Here is a 19612-nt window from a genome sequence, read left to right as displayed (position 1 = left end):
AACATTGGTCAATTTGGCATATTATTCAACACTTGGGTGCGTGTGACTGTGCTGCCAGATTTGCGCAATTGTCACATTCATTCCCGCTCGTGCATTTTGGATTTCTGGCAGTTCGTGTTGTTATTCTTTTGCTGCCGCTGTTGCCTCTCCACGACCCACGAGCGGTACGAGAGCCCTGTTTATCGCAAAAGTGTTTACCTATTACTACTTTTTGTGAATTTTTTTGTTTGTGTGCTGCCGCAAGTAAAGCAAAAGTGTAAAAAGAATCCGCGTGCTAAAAAAAACTGGCCTGGAGGAGAAATGTCCTTTGCGTGTATTCTACGGATATGTAATTGTTTGGTAAGTTTCAGGGTCGCCCTCTGAGGGCCCCCCCCCGTGTGAGTGTTAAGTCCAGCTCAGAATCCGTGGATGTGCCGGTGGGGGAATGACCCATAATGAGAAGGCCTTCCTTCATAAAAAGTATGCTTTTGTCGTGGGAGGTCGGGGTGGAGCCTTCGTCCTAAGCGGGGGTTTCAAGCGAATCGGAAATTATCGGAATCCCAACTGGAGAGAGGCTCGGATTTTTGTGACTGTGTTAGTGTGTGTGTGCGTGTTCAAGAAATTGCCCATATTTTTCCACCCCATTTCCAAAACGCGGCCACAGCTCGACCCCTGCCTGAACCAGAATCAGAAACAGAACTCAGGTCTCGGCTCTGTTTCTGTCTCCGACTCCGGCTCGCAGCTATTTTTGGTGCGCAGCTTCCCTTGAGCCGGATTTCGTTCTTGTCCTTATTGTTCGCCCTGCTGTCGCTGCAGTTTCAACCCCCTTTTGTGCCCAGGGGGTATGGGCATTGGCATGGGCATGGGCATGGGCAGGGGCACACCACACAGCATCTTGAAACGTGTTTTGACGGGATGGATGGCTATGGATATGGTTGGCTTTCGCACAGCTGTTCTGACTCTGGGCTTCTGCGTCGCAATATCCTTGCCCCTTCCCCTGCCCCATTCCCTCTTCTTCTTTTCTCTGTTGTATTTTGGTGGGATTTATGACATCAACACACGCTTTTGGCACACCGCCACAACTCACACACACTTACACACACAGATGCAAGGGCAGTAACGGTCGCAAGCTTTGTCCTTTTAGTCCAAAGCTCCACATCCATCGTCTCGCTCTGCCGCTTGATTCGTGCTTACAGTTAGGTTAGGTAGTAGGCCCGAAAGCCCGCCCGCCCCGAGCTACAGCGAAACGAGCGAGGCTTTGGTTCGGCTTGGGGTCGAAGTCGAGTGTGTTCGTGTGTGTGTGTCTATTGGTGTTGGTGTTGGAGCGCGACTTTTTCTTTTGTGGTGTGCGTGTGCTCCTCTCCCTATCTATCATCTTCTTCGTTGATTTGTGTGTTCCGAGCGTCGTTTTTCCCTTCCCCTCAAGGTGCGTTCTAAGGTAAGGTGTGGAGGCAAATCAGTTTGGCTTAACCATACATTTTTGTTAGCATGTAAACATACCCCAGCAATGCCAGCAATGTGGGCACCTATCGGGAGAGTAATCTGTGTGGGCATCACCTCCGGCATATGTTTGCGGCAAGTTGTGGCAATACATCCTTCAGGGATCCTGCTAATATTAACAGACGAGAGGAATTTCTATCGGATTTCCTCACCCTGTAATTAATGCGAAGTCTATGTGCATTTGTATCTATGGCAAGGTGGTATGGATTCTTTACCGGATTTCGAGAGTTGCCCATTGGCTTACCCATACCTTTTATCAAATATACTCTGGCAGGGACCCTCTTTCTCTCTCTCTCTCCCTGGCGATAACCTCATCTCCTGCATACGCATTGGCTTTTTATTTAGCTTCTGTTTCATTAGTTGCTTATTTCTGAATGGCGGTTTCTTCTCCTTCCTTCTTTTGCTGTTTCCCTGCCTTGACCTTAGAACCTCCTCTTCTACTTCTACTTCGACTTCTTCTTATTCTGCCTGTCCTCTTTTACTCCCATATCCTGTGCGCTTGTCCTCGATTTTTCTTGAAAATTAATTGTTATCGATTGACTGCAAAGCCTGCTTCCATATGCGTCCTGGACGAGCCACGCACTGACTATTTTTTTTAGGACATTCCAATTAAGTGCCCCAACTGCATTTTTTCAGGGCCCCAGCCAGTGCATTGTTCTTGCGTGTGCTTTGGAGTGCCCTTAACTATCCCCAGTTTTTCATTCGCTTTGCTTTGGGGCCCTGGACAGTAAGTAGATGAACAGGAAGAGGGCGTGGAGACCCCTCAAGTTTTGATCACTTCCAGGAATGTGTGTTCCACGAGTGGAACAAACTGAACATTTGGAAAGCGCCGACTGACGGTTGCAGGAGTGGTGGGGGGCTGGGTGGGGGGAAAACTTTTATGATGCTTTTGGCCTAAAAATATCCGCCACGAAAAACGAAATTCGTTATTTCGTCTCTGAACGCTGATCCCAAGTTCGATTTGGCCTCGGTGTCGGATCGGTGCTGCTGCCGCTGCCGCTGCCGCTGCCGCTCTTTCGAGTAGTAGACACTTCTCTGCCTGCCCCTCCACGTAGCCAGAGAAAGAGGGGCGGGGGGATGGATTCCATGTGTCTAATTATGTGCCTGTCTTGGACGGGCAGGTCGCTCACGGATCTCCTACTCCCATGATCTGCTCAAAACCCACCCCATGCCGTGCAACTCCGCACTTCAGAATCCGATCCAATCCAATCCAAGCTAGAACTCTCTCTCTCGCCTCTATTTATGGATCGGTCTAAAAATAGTTCTGAGGCTCTACTCGGGGCTCGAGCGCCGCCTGACGAAGAAGGTGCCTCAAGAAGAATGGAAGTTCAATTACCTTTAAATGGATTACACAAACAAATAGCAAGGGTAGGAGCAGGGGGAAGTAGGGAATAGAGAGAAGGAGACATGGGAAGCCTATATCAAACATAGATACACACACACATACAAGATAAAGTAACACAAACACAGATACAGACACAGACACAGACACAGATACAGATGCAGATATAGCTATAGAAAGCAGTGCCCGATCGTCTCGCGCTCTCTCGGTCTGATCCCGACTCCCTCCCTCCAACTCCTGAGGCCTCGCTTCCCCAACTCTCTCACCTCCTTTCGCTCTGTCTTTGTGCCCGTCTGTGCCCCTGTTCTAGCCGTGGAAGGGATGGGTGTGAGGGGGGGGGCTTGTCGGCAATGCTGCCAAAAATAAATTTGAACTCAAATCCGTAGCACAGGCAGAGAGACAGGGCCAGGGAAAAACCGTTTCGAAAGCGAGTGCCAAGAAAAACCAACGCAATGAATTTCCACAAGAGCCAAGTACCGAGAGCCAAGAGTTCGCCCCAAGAAGAGCCCCGTGTCCAAAAATCTCGGGAAACGAGAATCACAGAATCCCAGAAATTAGAGAAGCGGATGCCAAAGCGGGAGCAGACTTTTCCAACTGTGGAGGTGCTGCAGAGTAGGCTCAAGTGGAGCACGGAAAATCTGGGAAATATGGGGGAGCAAAATGCATCCCGAATTCCCTCTCTCTGTGTTTACAAATATCTCCAGCGTATTTTTTGCAGGAAGCACGGAGGAGTAAGGGCAGGGGCCGCCTCCATGACGCAACGCATGCCGTCTACGTGCCACCACGGAGGAGGCGAGGCCTCAAACGTGCCCCGACCTCATTAGTTTCGAGTTTCCAACAAAAAAAAAAACTCACACACATCGAACCCCGACGGTTGGGGCCATGGGGAGGGGAGGGTACGGTAGGGGAAGGGAAAAAGCCAAAATGGAAAATGGGGAAAACGCTTTGGCCCATCAATTTTCCATCTCATCTGCGGCAGGCACCGAGAGCGGCCAGAGAGCGAGAGAGAGCTTAGACTGTGGCTATTTGTAAACGCGGGCACAGATGCCCAAAAGTGTGTGCCCATTCATGCACCTCCCCGCACCCAGCCCGCAAAACACCCCCTCGAAAAGCCCCAACCCACACTCCTAGCCAAAACCGATCTCTCCGTGTCTCCGGCTCTCTCTCTCTTTCTCTCTCTGTCTCTCTGTTGCCGCTCTGCCAATCTCTGGGGCAGCTATTTTTAAAGTCGAAAAGTCTTTTCCGACGCTGCCAAGTGGCCAAGAGATGCCAAGTACAGTTGCCTACTCACATGGCTGAGCGAGCGATCAGCGGCCTCAGGAGGGATGGGTGGAATGGGACGGCGGGTTTGCAATATTTCCTACTTATGTACATATGTGTCTGGAACTTATTAGCCAGGAAGTCAAGGAAGTGTCATGGAAAGAGTCCAGGATGGAGGAAAGTCCTTCTGTGAGCTAAACTGATCTTTGATCCTTGAGCATATCATATTCTAGATATTAGTTGGAGATAATCCATGTATTATGATGGTACTGTCGACTAGTTTCCGATGGAAACACGATCAAAGAACGACAATCATAGTGCTACCCACAGATATGAAGAGATTTCATTATTGGATTGAATGGGTTTCAGTTGAGAAGCTGCAGAAGATCTGTTTCGACTCCAAAATTATATTTATTTTCATATGCAAATATGTTTTCTATTTTATAAGTAAACAGTCATCTTTCAAAAGCTAAGCTAAGGAACAAGTCTAGAGTTATCTTAAGGGCTATTCTAGAGATGAGAGCTCCAGGCCGATAAGAGATCATTGCACTTTGGAGCTAATAGATCTAAATACCCCTCGTAAATTAATAATAATAATGTACGTTTATAGTCGCTTGTTTTCGGACTGCATTGGCAACTATCAGAGAAATGGAAGCTGAGTTAGTATCTAAAGAAATTCAAAGAACTCTTTTAAGGGAAATCGGTACTTAAAAGCTTTCAAGAATCAAGGGTATTAGAAGCCAAAGGGTATCTAAGGTTGCATAGAGTATCCATGGATATTTTGCCGCAAAAGGAGTTTTTCTTTCACTGTTAGAAACACCAAAGAAGTTTATGGAATACCATTAGGGAAAGTCGGTATTCTGCAGCTCTCCCGAACTAAGGGTATTCGAAGCCTTCCTTCACCGGATATACATGTATCTTCCATATATTTAGCCATCTATCTATCTATTTCGATTTACGTTGTGATTTTTGTGTATTGTGCGGCGCAATGTAAAAACAATTTTGTTCGAAGCTCCGCTCTTTCCCTCTCTTTCTGGCTTTTGGGCGGACATTGCCGTCGACACAGATACACGGATACGAGCACGGGGATACAGATGCACAGATACACCGATACACCGATACAGAGGCAGAGCAGAACTTTTGGTTGGAAATTTGCCAACCCCTCATGGGGCTTTTCGACGATCAGCTCGACCCCCCATCCGTGCCATGGCTGGGGAGCTGGTGGCCGGGGGCGGTGGAGGGGCTGGCGATGGCGGCGTGCACCTTCAGCCGACGCTCCGCTCGGAGACGGGCCAACAGGCTGCGACGGCTGCTTTCGGCCCACTGTTCGGGGCTCGGGGCCGGGGCCGGGGCCGGGTCCGGTTCGGTCCGATTCAGCAACTCAAGTTGGCCGCGTGTCTGAATTCAGTTTTCAGTATCCAATTAGACTGCGACTGCTGCTCTGTGCTCTGCTCTGCTCTGCTCTGCAACGAACGCGGCGGCGAAAGCGAAAGAACACGGAATCGGAATCGGAATCGGAGTCCCAATCGGATCGAAAGCAGAATCGGTACGACGCCGACAAAATCCCGACAAACGGTTTTCGAATCGGGTAAAGATCGGAGCGGTGTGCTGCCGCTCTCGTGTTCGCGCTTTTCTTTCTGTTTCCTTCTGTTGTGTGTGTTTTCCACTTGTGTTGTTGTTATATTTCGTTCGGTGCGTCGGCTATTTCGAGAGGGGGATTCAGAGTGGTGTGCTGGCTGCTGCAGTGGCAGTGGCAGTGGCAGTGCCAGTGGCAGAAGGTAGGAAGGTACATGGGTAGGGCTGAGGCTGGGAATGGGAATGGGGCTGGGGCTGGGGCTGGGGCTGGGGATGATGTGGTTGATCATTTGTTTTTTCTGGCGGAACGCTGGCCGCCAGAACGCGTGGGCGTTTGAAGAGGGCCAGCTCCGCGCTTGCTGTGCCTCTGTATCTGTCTCTGTCTCTGTCTCTCTCTTTGTCTCTGTCTGTGATCTGCTTTCTGTTTGTTTGTAATTGCCGAGAAAGAGAAGATCTCCATTCCTCGAATTCTTGATTCGTCATAAACATACATACAGCCATACAGCCCAGAGCTATATATAAAACAGCTCCGAGTCCATGACTGCGTCTTTATATGGGTTCCTTTAAAATTGTCAGAGAATTGTCTCTAAGCTGCCAATCCCCTCAAAGAGGGTCTAAAGATAGAGAGAAGGCATACGAGAGGATTATTGGAGCGGGCACTCAAGGATCCACATCCGAGTGAAAGTTCTCTTTTTGTAAAGCCATCTGTTTTAGTGCCTTTAAGAAGGGATTTTTTTCCAGTACAATATTAAATTATACAATATTAAAATTATTCTTATGCCACTGCTCTCTCTTTCTCTGGTGCGCCGTAGCCGTAGCTTATCGAATCCGCCGGAATCAGAAGCGGAATCGGATCGGGCCAATGTGAGTCACGCGCTCCAAGTTCTCGTGGAGCCACAAGCCCACCTTACGGCCGACGATAAGATAATGCTCAACCAACAGTCAGTCGAGTCAGGCCAGTGGCCAGATTAGATATTGGTAGTTTCAACCATGGGTTTCCGCCCCCCATCCCCCTACCCCGTAAAGGGGAGGTTCTGATCTGCCCAGATAAGAGAGGAGAGGGGAAAAAGGGAGCGTGGAGTGCGGGGAAACCCAAGTCTCTGCCACGTCCCCATCGCCATCGCCATCCCCGTGTCACTGCCACTGTTTCCACCTACTCTTCCTCTTCTTGTGTATCTATTGGCCCCTCTCCGTCCATCTCCCTGTCTCTCTTTGTATCTGTCTATCTCTCTCGCTTGATGTTTACGTTTTGGCGTGATTTCGTATTAACAAAATTTGTTCTATGTATTTTTAATTTTAGTCCAAGGTTTAAAACAACAAAAGCGAAACGAAAGGAAAGCAAAGAAGAACAACAACACGACGACGGGGAGCGCAGAAGAAGAGTAGAGCATCTAGAGGAGGCGCACAAGAAGCCGAAGAAGGGAGAATGACAAAAAGAAAAGGATAAGAAAGGAACCCATAAAGGAGCAGCAGAAACTAAAGGTTAAAACTACTGCAGAAAAGAAGGAGATAAGCAACAAGGGAAAACAGAAGGAAAAGCTGGAAAAATAACAGAAACATAAAGAAAAAAAAGAAGCAAGAGAAGCTACAACGCAAAGCCTGCTGCAGAAACGCAGAAGAAACGCATACAAAGAACCCCCCTCCCAACAAAAACAACACGAAAGTCTTCAGCCCAGAAAGAGAGACAGATAGAGAGCGAAAGAGAGCATCGCACTGCATAAAGAACGAGCGAAAGAGAGCGGGTCGGGTGGGCGGTCAGCGTCGTTGTGGGACACCAAGACGTGCAAATCGCGCATACGCCGCGTGAACCGATAGCCAGCCACAGGCACAGGCACAGGCACAGCCAAAACCATAAACCGAAATTATTCAGTCGAACAGTCGGCCCGAAACTGGCATAGATCCAGCTTCAGACAGTTGAAAAAGGCTAAGCGAGACGGAGAGCTGAACGAGAGAGAGAGAGAGAGAGAAAGAGTGACCGGAAAGCGGAAAGACTGAGAGGGGCCGAGGATCACACTGCAAAAAGTGTGAGACAGCGGCAGCGAGGGAGAAACGAATTCAAACTGCAGCCGGCAACAGATCCAGGTGAGTGGAAAGGGGAGGGCAGGGTAGAGTTTCAAACTGAAAGCTCTCTTTCCTGGAAATTTCCAGTCTAAGGATAAAGGAGAGAGCTTAGAGCTCCGGCCGTTGTTGAGAATCTTCCAGCGTATTATTCCACTTCCAGTTTAAGTGGGATTTCCAGTTCCAGTCATTTGCAGTGAATGTCATACGAGCTTAAGAAAAAGCTTCAAACATACAGCTTGGGATTGCAGAATGTCTTTAGAATGAGAATGAAACAGATAGATAGATAGATGAGCTTGAACCTTGCGGGGTGGGGGATGGGGGATGGGGTGAGGGAAAAAAATAACGAACCCAAATGCGGGCTTGGAATGCCGAATGAAAGACTGGAAGGGGGATTGCACAACTCTGTTCCAGCATTTCCAAGCGCTTTTGCTACGCTCACAAATACACACACACGCAGACAATTGAGCGAGTAAGCGTTTTGCCCTGCCGGAGACGAACGAGCGGCAGCCGAGGCAGCGGCCGCAGTAAAAATTCTCAACTCAAACGCAGCGGATCGGCCGCCTCGAAAGTTTTGTTTTTTTTTTTTGCTGGGAAAATGCCCCCCGTCCGCGGCCACAGGCGCTCCTCGAGACAGCCACCGCGTCTGATTACCCCCCATCCCGTGAAGAAGAGCAGCAGAAGAGGAAGAGGCAGCGTCAGAGGCAGAGGCAAAGGCAGAGGCAGAGGCAGCAGCAGCAGTCGCGGCAGCCACAAGATCAGGACGGGTGCTGGTAGGCCGAGGAAGGTGCTGCCGCCGTTGCCATTGCCGTTGCCGTTGCCGTTGCCGCCGCTCATTGGACGCAGGTGCGTTTTGTTTTTGGTTTTTGTTTTTGGGGCCGAACTTTATCTCGGACTTGGTGGATATCTAACAGAGACAGAGGGAGAGAGAGAGAGAGAGAGAGAAAGGGAGAGACACAGAGCGGCCTTATCAGAGAACAAACAAAGCCAATTAGAACTTGAAACTCTCTGTTGCTGACGGAGTGGGGAGGGAGAAGGGGTTTGGATGGAAGCTTCACTCCCATTTCAAATCCCATTCCCTTTAAAACCCCCCTCAACCACACCACACGCTTGGGGCTCGCTTTTTATCAGCGGCTTATCAGTAAATACTTCCACCTGTTGTGTACAGTTACACTCTCGCTCTCTCTCTCTCTCTCTCTTTGTTTTTGTGTGTGTGTGTGTGTGTGTGTGTGTGTAGATAAGTTGAGGTGAGGTATCGCTTTGCTCTGCATTAAGCAACGCTTGTTATACCACACACAACGAGAAAGAGAGAGACGGAGAAAGAGAGTATAGGTAATCGGCAGAGTCCCCAAAAAGTAAACTTTGCTTTTGTTTGCCATTGCTCAGCGGAAAGCCGCCGTCGCGACGTGCTGCGGCTGCGGCTACGGAGGCGGCCAGTGCGGCTCATTGGCAGGCGGATTTCATAGATAACCGCAGCCCGAAGCACCCTCCCCCCTCACACACACACCCACACTGCTAGTCTGTGCCTCGAATCTTATCTTAAAAGTTGACTCCCAACATTGTCATAGTACGGCGCATTGACACAGAAAGCGTTAAACCAAGCAGAAACCCTACTCATCCTAGCCCTCCCATTCCCTTTATTTGAGGAGGATCGCAGGACACCCCTAGCCACCTCCCGAGCCTAGCCCTCTCATCTCTGTTATTGAGGTTAAGTCCGCCACATCCATTATTTACGGCCTCGTGTCCGTCCACCGCTCTATCAACAAAATGCAACTCTGCACTCGCGCTCACACGTTCTTGTCGTCTCTAATTCTGCGCACCTCTTCGTCTCCCGTCTCCCGCATTCGTCACAACCCTTACTTTGTTGCAGCTTAAAAACTACAGCTACATTTGAGCTCGAGTCTCGTGTGTGTGCGTGTGAGCGTGCGTGTGTTTTTTGCTGGCTGTCTTTGCATTTATTTATAAACTGCGCTCATTGTTGCGCCCTCTCGCGCTTTACTCCTGGCTCGGCCTCTCTCCCGCTCTTGCTCTGTCTCTCCTTATTCAAGTTTCACGCTGATTCCTCTCGCGCGCTTTGCTTCTGCTTCTGCTTCTGCTGCTGCTTCTACGGAGGCGACGGCGGGGTTGTTATTGTAAACTCGGTTTCAAGCTTTAATTACATTTATACATTGTGTCTGTGTGTGTGCGAGTGTACAAACAGAGGAACCCCATTCAGGGCCCCAGCTGTGTGTGGCCCTCGTCGCCCCCCCTTGTCGTCACTCCTTCTGCTCTATGCGGTGTTGCTGCTGCTGCTGCTGCCGCTGCTTGCGGGCCTGCGCGGTATTCCTATTTTTGTTTGCCCATTCGTCGACGCCGCCGCCAACCGCCCGCCGCCGCTGTCACTGTTGCTGTTGCTGTAGCTGTTCTTATTGTTGTTGTTGCTGTTGCTGCACTCCAACGGTACTTCTGAGCGTCCCAACCATTTGCTCGAAATACGAATTCAGTCGAGCTTTGTGCTTCGTCGCCGCCGCCCGCGAAGTTGCTGCGCACTAGTTCGTGTTCGTGTTCGTCGTCGTGTTCGCTTCGGTCTCTCGTTTTTTGTTTTTGGTCGGCGTCTGGTAGTCCACCCACAAAACCCCCCCCAACACACACACATACACACACACATAACACCACAGCCCACCTCTCTTTGCTCGTCGTGTCGTCCGTTTGCCGGCTTTGGCGCGGCCTCAAAACGTGAGTACTACTCCCCTGCCCCTGCGCTGTTGTTTTGTTTTTGTGAGTGCGAGAGAGCTTCACGCTAATCTCCAATTTAAGATTAGATATCAGCCGGCAGGGCCCAGTGCCAGGCCAATGCAGCCCAGCATGTTGTCACTTATTGTGGGTTTTGCTGCATTGCTGTCACTCCTGCACCTCTATCCTCGCTCTCTCTTTTTCAAGCTTCTGTCTAAGCTTTAAGCTCAGTCAAGCTTCAGGATCAAAGGGCTCCATAATCAATATATGTACATGCATAGGTACGACATATGACTGGGGGTCCTGTCCGAAATTACGGCGTCACGCGCACATTTACAAAGTTGTGGAGAGGGGGATGGGCTGGCGGGGGCTTACACAAACGAAGCTTTCGGCTTCACCGTTAGCTGCGTCGCCAGCTTATCAGCGCACGTGTGTGTGTCTGTTTGTAAGTGTGTGTAAGTGTGCGTCTGTGTATAAGAGTAGAGAATTGTTTTTTCCAATTGCCTGTTTGTCCCCGTACTTTATTTTATTAATTAAAGAACGGCGCCGTTCTGGTCTAGGTGGGGATTGATAGCGACGAAGCTTGTGCGCTGCGCGATCCGCAAGATTTGTATCTTTCAGACTTAGATTGCGCGTCAGAAGAGACACTCGATCAACAGAGAATGCAGAAAGAGCGGCACCTGAGGAGCTGGATCGATGGGCAGACACGTAGATTTTGGTAGTTTCAGGTCTACCGATAGGCAGCATTGGAGGGCGTGCAGCCTGGAAGTGGATTGCTGGATGAATGAGAAAACAGGAAACGGGCTCAGAAGGATGGAAGAGGAAACGAAGACTTTCGATCGAGCGTATCATTTCGTCAAATTTTATTCGAAGTTTACTCGATGGGATCTGTACGATTTATTGGAAATCCAATCCGCCTCTAGAAACGGCCATCAGTTAAGAAGTAGGATGAGGATGAATGGGAATAAGATGGGTACCTTCTTTAAGAACCGAGCTCCTAGAGTCCTAGACGCTAAAGAGAGCCCTGAACGAACCCTAACTTCCACCCAACCTTATCCATTTATTTATTTTTAATTGTATACCTTACCCTCTCCCCCTCATGCAGCTTCAAGACGTCTTGCAAACGGCTGAAAATGGAAAAGACTCCCCGGTACACACAGCGGGAGCGGAATATGGTGCTCGGCTACGCAGCGCAGTACAAGGAAGTGATCGAGAACAAGCGCACGGACGCGGAGTCCAACCGGAAGAAGGACGAGGTCTGGCTGCAGATCGCCAAGGAGTTCAACTCCCAGGTGTACCATCAGCGCAGTGCCAAGCAGCTGCGCCAGCTCTACAAGAACATGAAGCTCCTGCTGAAGAAGGACCTGTGCGGCGAAGACAAGACCAATGGCACCTTCCTCGATCTGCTCAACACACTGTCGCAGCAGGAATCGGTGGCCCAGTTCATGGCCACGCAGATGTCCCCGGATGGGGGCAACCAGAGCGGCGGGGCCAATGGCCATCATCAGGACGACTATGAGGACTCAAAGGTAGGTTGGCATCTGGGGAGCGATCTCTATAACCATCTCAGACAGCAGGTCACTGATCAACTGATGCTTCAACAGATGCCGCCATACGACATGGACACGGACGTGGTCCTGATCAAATCGGAGACCATCAGCGACAACGACCAGACGGAGAACGGCATGGACTGCTTGGACGACGACGACGACGATGACTGCCCGAGTCCCAAGGCGCCCGAGGTTTGCCTCGAGGAGGAGGATGATGTCCTCTTTGCCACAGATCTAAGCCAGCTGCAGCAGGGCTCAGCGGGATCGGCAGGTGGCGGTGTGGGCAGCGGAATTGGTGCCTGCTCCTCCTCGTCCATGTCTCTGCCCGGCGGCCTAGCCAGCCTCAACGGACCACTGAATGGCCTCTCGGACGCGGTGCAGCGATCTGCCAGCTCGCCCGTGTGCTCCACAAAGACCTCCGTCTCCTCTAGCGGCAGTTACGTGTCGTCAACCCCCAAACCGGACATCACCATCCAGACGGTGGGCCACATACGCGTGGGGTCCTTTGCCAATATCAATAAGACCCTGCACAACGGATCCGCAACGCCCAATGCCAACAATAGCAATGGCAATGGGAACAGCAGCTCCAACAGCGCCGGAGTGCAGCACCTCACAGCGGAGCAGGTGCAGCAGCATATGCTCCTCAACGGTCTCGGTTTGTCCGCCGTTAATCCACCGCCACAGACGCTGCAGGCAGCCATCAATGCTGCCACCGCTTCCGTGCCTGCCTCGGGAACCATTGGCGGCACTGGCTTTGGCGGCAATCGGCGCACTCCACCCACCCTCCAGCTACCGCGTCTCCAGCGCGGCAACAACAACACCAACAACATCAACAACAATAACAACAACAACAACAACCACAACCACAACCCCAGTCTCGGCAGCGGAACGGCGAACGGTGTGCAACTGCTGCTCAATGGCCATCATAATCAGCATGGGCGTGATAAGGCCACGCAGGGCGTGGCCATTGGGGCCGCCGGCAGCTTCAACGGCTACAACGGCCTGGCCGTCACCGTGCCCTGCCTCAACAGCAGCAGTAGCAGTGCAAATAGCAGCGGCGGTATGCTCATGTCCAGCTCAAACGGCGGCAGCGGGAACGGAACGGGTCCGCGGATGCAGCATCAGGAGTTCATGATGTCGCTGGCCATCGAGGAGCGAAAGCGGAAGATCGACCTGCTTAATGCACAGATCGACTACTGGCAGACGCTAACCAAGAAGCTTGGCGCCCAGCCGGGCCACTTTCCCAATCCGGCGTGCCTTTGCCACTTTCCGGGCAGCGCCGCCTTGGGCCATGTGGCCGGTGTCACCTCGTCCGCCTCCTCTTCATCATCGGCTGGTGTCCTGCAGACGCAGACGAGTAGTAGCTAGTCCGAAGAGGACGATGGCGATGATGGGGACGGGGGCGGGGGCGGAAGCAGGATCGTGATCGCAATTGGGAGCTCTTCGGATGAGGAGGATGTTGATTTCGGTCTTGTGGATGGCCAGGACAGCAGAGGCGATTGCAGCGACATCATCTCCATTGTCGATATCAATGATGATGATAATGACGAGGATGCTGATGGACAGATGGAGGAGGAGCAGGAGGAGCTGCATGTGCAGCTGCTTTTGCCAGCAAAGATCGCCATTACAGATATGCCGGATCTGCCAGATGAATATGATTACTACTCACAGGATGCCTTAGCCAGGGATGTGGGCGTGGTGGGTGGCCTATCACCGTCGAACCCCTCACTGTCCCCATCCCCATCCCCATCGCCCGCCCCCCAGCCAGCCGCCAAGCGCTCGAAGCGCCTGAAAGCCAACTCCATGCAAAGCTGCAGGGCACAGATGGAGATGAAGCCCCCCTAGGAGGAGGAGCAGCTGCAGCTAAAGCTAAACCTAGAGCTAGAGAGCTGGTCTAGTATTTATACTAGTTAGTATTGTACGTATTAACCCAGTCGTAACGCACCTGCAACAAAATCCGAGTGCGCTGCCCCCGCACCAGCTACACGTTAACTTAATATTTTATAATACTTTTACTTTTACTTTTACTACCGCTACCATTGCTATTCATGAAGGAGTACTACTATTATTATGATTATTATTATTATTATTATTTATTTATGCCTAATTTGTGTGCCAAAAAGAGAGGAGATCAGAATTTAACTTAACCTTTCGACCTTTGCCATCGAGAATGCTTGCCAAAAACAATGATGAACGTACGCCTTAGTCAAACCAAAACCAAAACCGAAACCAAAACCAAAACCCAAGCACCACCCTCACTCGCAACTCGCTATTTATTTTACAACAAAAGAAACCTATGCTTAACTGTTTTTTTTTGTATTTTGTATTTGTTTATACCCTTAAGAAAGATTTGGGGTTTTCAGTTTGAAGAGAGCTGCAACCAAAAAAAAGAAAGAGAGAAAGAGAAGAGGTGCGAACACTTTGTCTTTGTACATTTTACCTTTAAACTAAAACTGAAACCTAAAAACAAAACAAAAACCAAAAGCAAAAGCTGAAACATACTTAATTAGAATGAGAGTAAGGATAGAGAGGATATGTTGAAGGAAGAGAGAGAGAGAGAGAAGAGAGCGAAAACAAAAATATGAAAACTGTACAAATGTGGTTCCTAATCTAGTCCTTAAAAGAAAAAGCGAAAGCAAAACACACACACAAAACAAAACAAAACAAAAAACAAAAACCACACGAAATTGTTGTATTATGTGTATTATTTTTATAAAAACGCCATCAACCAAACGCTCCACCCTCCCACCTCTCCCAGCCCCACAGTTCCCACAACCATCCAAAGAATTATAGCTAATTTAATGTATTGTACTTAAAGAACCCCCCCTGAATGAAACCAAGTTCGCGTTTAGTCTGTACAGAAAGAGAGAAAGAGAGAGAGGGAAACTTGCTAGTCGTCGCTGCTTAACTGTATTTAAGTGCAGCATACAAAATGATTTAGTTATTGCTAAGTGAACGTGTAAATTGCAAGTAAACTTCATTCATTGTGAATATAGAATTTTCAAAATGACATCAATCCCCCCCCCCCCCCACACACCCAAAATTAAAACCGAAACCAAGAATGAAATCTTTATACAACTTTTGTAAACAAATTTATGAATAAAACAATGAATTTACTTTGTGGCCTACCAGACTATTGCGTGTTCGAATTAGAAATTCCAAAATAAATTTATACATTATGATCATATTGATAAGTGTAGAACATAAGCTAAGTGCACTAGCCTCGAATCAGTCATCGTCTCAAAACAATTTCCCAGATCCACTTAGCTAAACTTTCAAAACGAAATTTGTTTGGCGCCAACATTTATAGATAATGCAGCACGCAAGACAGCGCTGCCAGACATATTTATTTGTATTACTCATAGCACTAGGTAAATTTGTGAGGGACAGACCGTATATCTTTTCGGATTTTCTTGCCACCATGTATGTCTAGCTTACACACCTTGCAAATTTTATACTTTTCGTAGTATTTTCCAGCATATTTTAAGACGCGTTATAGACTCACCTTATTGTCCAATGCACCAATGTAGAAAACGTGTAGAAATGCCATTTAGAGTTATGTTCTAGGCCTTATCGAATACCAATTCGTAATCAGTATCGAATTCTTGATCGGTTGCCATGGAATTTTTTCAATAATGTCAAAAGGCATGTCAAAAAGTGGATAACGGAGATTTTTCACACTGGCGCTTCCATGGGGCTTAATTAAAAAAAGAAAACGAGAAACAATTTTTGAAACGTACACATTTCCCCTTCAGGTGTCGCTTTTGGTAATTACATATAAATGTAGTTAATATGTATCAAAAGTGTAGTTACCATGTCAAGAAAGAAAATTTAGTGGACATTTTTGTTGACCGTTTTTGCTTAAACCTTTATTTTATAAGCAATGCAATAAAGATGAAAACTTAATCGAACCAGTTTTGTAGGAAATTGATTTAATAATCGGATAAAACTATGAGCTTAGACCTGAGGGCCTTAGCTAGCTATTAATATTTAACGGAATATCAAAAATGAGGAATATGATGCAACTTGAATACCAATAATTCGTCAGTATATTTACAGTAGATTTTGAAATTTGTGACGTATTTTCGGTATGTTTTGATCATCGCAGCAGCGAATAAATTGCAAAATTTATGTGTGTGTGGGAAAACAGCAGCAGCAGCAGCAACAAAAGCTGAAGTGAATGTGAACAAAATACCCGTGAACCTCCTCACAGCCCCCTCTGCTTCCACAGAGCGTGTTTGTCTGTGTGCCTCTGTTTGTGCGAAACGAAGTGGGTGATTACACATTGTCCCCCCTCCCCATCGACGGAGTTTTCTCCAGGCAACTGGCGCACCTGGCACCCTTACCAGCTGGCACGGAGCACCAAGGCTGGAAAGCTAACCGTCTGGCCACCTGGTGGAACCGGGAACCTGAAAAGTGGCCCCAGCTGCTGACAGTCAATAGAGAAGCGAACCGGACCTTCCGTACTGCTGCTGCTGGCCCGTGCCTTACTCCATGCCCGGCTTCCATCTCAATGAAATGGGCGAAATGGTCTTGGACGCCATCGACGACATCGGCGTGGTCGATGTGTACGACCTGGCCTCTGATATTGGCAAGGAGTATGAGCGGATCATGGATCGCTTCGGGACGGACGCGGTAAGTGGGTTGATGCCCAAGATCATCAATACTCTGGAGCTGCTGGAGGCACTGGCCACGAAGAACGAGCGCGAGAACGCCACCATTCAGGATCTGCGGGACAAGATCACTCAGTTGGAGAGCGAGAAGCTGGAGAAGGCGGAGTTCAGGCGCCGCTTTGAGAAAGAGCTGGAGCTCATCGAAGAGCAGTGGCGCAGCGAGACCAACGAGCTGGTTGATCTGGTCTCCTCGCTGCAGGACGAGAACAAGCGGCTGGTAAAGCAGACGCAGGACCTGCAGTCCTCCTCCGCCCAGAGCTCCGGCCTAGGCGCCAGCCTCACCGAGAGCATCATCAGCATGACCAACAATGAGCTGCACAGCGCCCTGTCTGACACCCAGGTGCTGCAACGGCTTAAGGAGCAGATATACAAGCAACGGGACGAGCTGAAGCAACGTGAGCGGGAGCTTCAGGACAAGTACAGCGAGCTGGAGCATGTGAGTGCCCCGTACTCAACTTAAACTCTCACTTATTCTCTCTTCTGGTTACCGTTAACCTCTGTTTAGCTCAACATTCAGTCGGAGCGACTAAAGGGCTCGGAACGGGACACGAGGCGGCGACACAAGCTGATGCAGGCCCAGGTGAAGACGCTGTGCGAGGAACGAGCCGACTTCCTGGCCCAACTGCAGGACCAGTGCCGTGAGATCAACCAGCTGCGCAAGCGCCTCGGCCTGGCCGAGAAGGAGAACGAGGATCTTGTGCAATCGTACGACGACGATCAGAACGACCCCAATCGGCCGCGCTATACCACGCGAGAGCTCAAGGAGCTGATCAGCGAGCGGGACGAGCTGCTGACCACCATCGATGGCCTCAACGAGCAGCTGGCCGAGCTAAAGCCCCCCAGCCAGCTAAAGGCCAAGCGGTCGCGGCATATCTCCAGCTCGGATGACAGTGACGATGACGAGGGTCATTTGGCGGACAACGACGATGACGACGACGACGATGAGGGGGCGGCTGAAGCGGCAGCCGAACTTGAACCCCCAGTCGCTGGCGAGACGTGAGTGAATCTGAAAAAGGATTTGTATAAATATTTTTTATATTCAAAACTGTTTCTGTTGCTTAGGCCGCCTGGTCACGATGCACCCGTTCAGGGACCGCTGCCGTATGAGCCAGACGATGCGCCCTGGAAGAAGAGCTCCGAGTCGGGCATACGCAAATTGTATGAATATATTCATCAGATGATACTCACATGTGCATTCATAATCAGAATCTCTACTAAAGTTGTGTCCCCTATCCTCTCTGTTGCAGCTTCCGCAAACTGTTCTCGGATCCGTCGGACGGCAATAATACATTCCCGAAACGTTCCTTGGCCACGCTCTCCAAGATGGCGCTCTCGGCCACACCCGGCTCTGTATCGGGCTCGGCCGCCGCCGCCGCCATATCTTTTTCCGGCGAGGCAGCGAAGTAAGAGCCCCCTAAAGCATCATCACACGCGTTGAAGTGCATCTCATTTTTTTAGTTCGCCTTTTTTTTGTTTGTCTTTCCGTTCTGTTTTTCTGTTTCTGTCATTTTCCATTTTGATTTTTTTCATTCTTTTACGTTTATTTGCCCACTCGCCTGCATCACACGCCCGCATCCTATTATTTGTTTATGTATTTATTGTTTCTTTATGTTTTCATCTGTTTTAGTCTGTCTTTGTCCCTCGCTATATACCTTCTCCGTTTAAGCTGTACATACATAGTTTATTCACTCGATTGCTGTGCCCTCGTAATTCTAAGTTGTTATGCGATTTTATTTACGTAAATGTTTTGTATCTTTTTGTATTTATTCTAACTTAATTTGTAACTTAATGCCCCCGGCCGGGGGCCCTCTACTAAGGTACTACTAATCTAGACCCTGACTAGCAGGCGATCAACAATACCTTCCACAAAACAACACACATCCCCCACATACATTCCTCGATGTGAACACATAATATACATACACAAGAAAATCCCAAGACCCAAGATATACGAGTATTTGAGTGGAGTGTTCAAAAGAACCCCCAGACACAGAACCAGAAGTGAGTTTTTAATGAATTTAACTATGAGCCCAATCCCTTTTATAGAATCTGTAGGAAGAAGGAACAGAATGAGTAGAAGGAGTACATATGATAGATTGTACTTGTAGAGAACAGGCAGAGCAGAACCTGACCTATACCAAAAAAATACCAACAAAAACTAGAGAGAGGATATCACGAAAAGTATTTACTTCCATTAGCTAAAAGTCTATCTATCTATACCATCTCTCCTGTTTTCCGCCCCCGGATCTATATGCCCATAATACTATATCTGTTGGTATATATTTTAGCCTTCTCATAGCAGTTGCCCCAAGCGGACTTATTCTATTACAAATTTATCAAAATACGCAAAACGTTTAGATGAAATGAGAAACCTAAAACAAATTGATGACAAATACTATATATACAAAATATTTGAATAATTAGCGAAACGTTAAAACCTTAGCGCATTGTTTGTTGAATTGAATTGCATATTGAATATTGAATATTGAATTAAAAACTAATCGAAACGAAATCAAACTAAGACAAAAATTAGATTCCATTGAAAGCCAAGGCTTGCGATAGAGAGCGATAGAAGAGAAGGAGAGCATAACCAGAATCAGAAACGAATAGACAGATTCAGACGCAGATAATGTTTTTAGCCAAAAAAGTTTTACCATAGACTTGGAAAATAGCCAAGACTCGAATTGTTGTTAGCGGATTAGCGAATGTGAATACGAATTACAATGCACATGCATATAAATATATGTAGTATATATAAAAATAGTCGGTTATACATGGCTTGAGAAATGTGCAGACAATTGTGGCTGAGAAATCTCTTGAGATAAGAAATACATAAAGATTCAGGTTGAGCGTGGATGGGCCTACACAAAAGGTCTGAGAGTTCTGAAGGCATGTAGTAACGTAAACCCCCCTCAGAAAAAAGGGCATATATATACAATATGTAGCATAGAAACCAGATATAC

At 48.6% G+C, this 19612-nt stretch overlaps 2 protein-coding genes across 11 annotated transcripts in view; both read left to right on the top strand.

Annotated features, from left to right (window-relative positions):
• The first annotated feature begins 93 nt into the window (after positions 1–93).
• On the top strand, positions 94–15017 carry LOC108152075 (rho GTPase-activating protein gacZ). 9 transcript variants are annotated; one of them, XM_017281104.2, is made up of 3 exons: positions 94–339; positions 6957–7738; positions 11532–13344. In XM_017281104.2, exon 3 carries the CDS (start codon positions 11560–11562, stop codon positions 13342–13344), a length of 1785 nt encoding a protein of 594 aa, XP_017136593.1. In that variant the 5' UTR covers positions 94–339; positions 6957–7738; positions 11532–11559. The 9 variants fall into 9 exon arrangements, with proteins under 9 accessions (XP_017136593.1, XP_017136594.1, XP_017136592.1 ...); XM_017281105.2 differs by lacking the exon at positions 94–339 and adding an exon at positions 5492–5627; XM_017281103.2 differs by lacking the exon at positions 94–339 and adding an exon at positions 5492–5669.
• Positions 15018–16080: 1063 nt separating this feature from the next.
• The window catches only part of LOC108152961 (RILP-like protein homolog), a 4518-nt gene continuing 986 nt past the window's right edge, over positions 16081–19612 (top strand). The window contains exons 1-5 of one of the 2 annotated variants that reach the window (XM_017282664.2): positions 16081–17085; positions 17155–17645; positions 17712–17807; positions 17897–18052; positions 18277–19612. The exon at positions 18277–19612 is cut by the window's right edge and continues 986 nt beyond it. In XM_017282664.2, the coding sequence (XP_017138153.1) occupies positions 16471–17085; positions 17155–17645; positions 17712–17807; positions 17897–18052; positions 18277–18391 (1473 nt within the window). In that variant the 5' untranslated portion in view covers positions 16081–16470 and the 3' untranslated portion in view covers positions 18392–19612. Of the gene's footprint in view, positions 17086–17154; positions 17646–17711; positions 17808–17896 lie in introns of both variants that reach the window. The other variant, XM_017282663.2, reaches the window with a different exon arrangement.

This window comes from Drosophila miranda, chromosome XR (assembly GCF_003369915.1).
Source record: "Drosophila miranda strain MSH22 chromosome XR, D.miranda_PacBio2.1, whole genome shotgun sequence".
Classification (NCBI taxonomy): domain Eukaryota; kingdom Metazoa; phylum Arthropoda; class Insecta; order Diptera; family Drosophilidae; genus Drosophila; species Drosophila miranda.
The sequence above is the reverse complement of the archived record's forward strand: the minus strand, read 5'-3'. Positions and strand labels throughout refer to the sequence as shown.

Coding starts and splice junctions, on each gene's coding strand:
- LOC108152075 (XM_017281100.2), top strand. CDS start 8,313: ATGCCCCCCGTCCGCGGCCACAGGCGCTCCTCGAGACAGCCACCGCGT. Junction 8,561..11,531: donor CCGCCGCTCATTGGACGCAG/GTGCGTTTTGTT, acceptor CCCCTCATGCAG/CTTCAAGACGTCTTGCAAAC.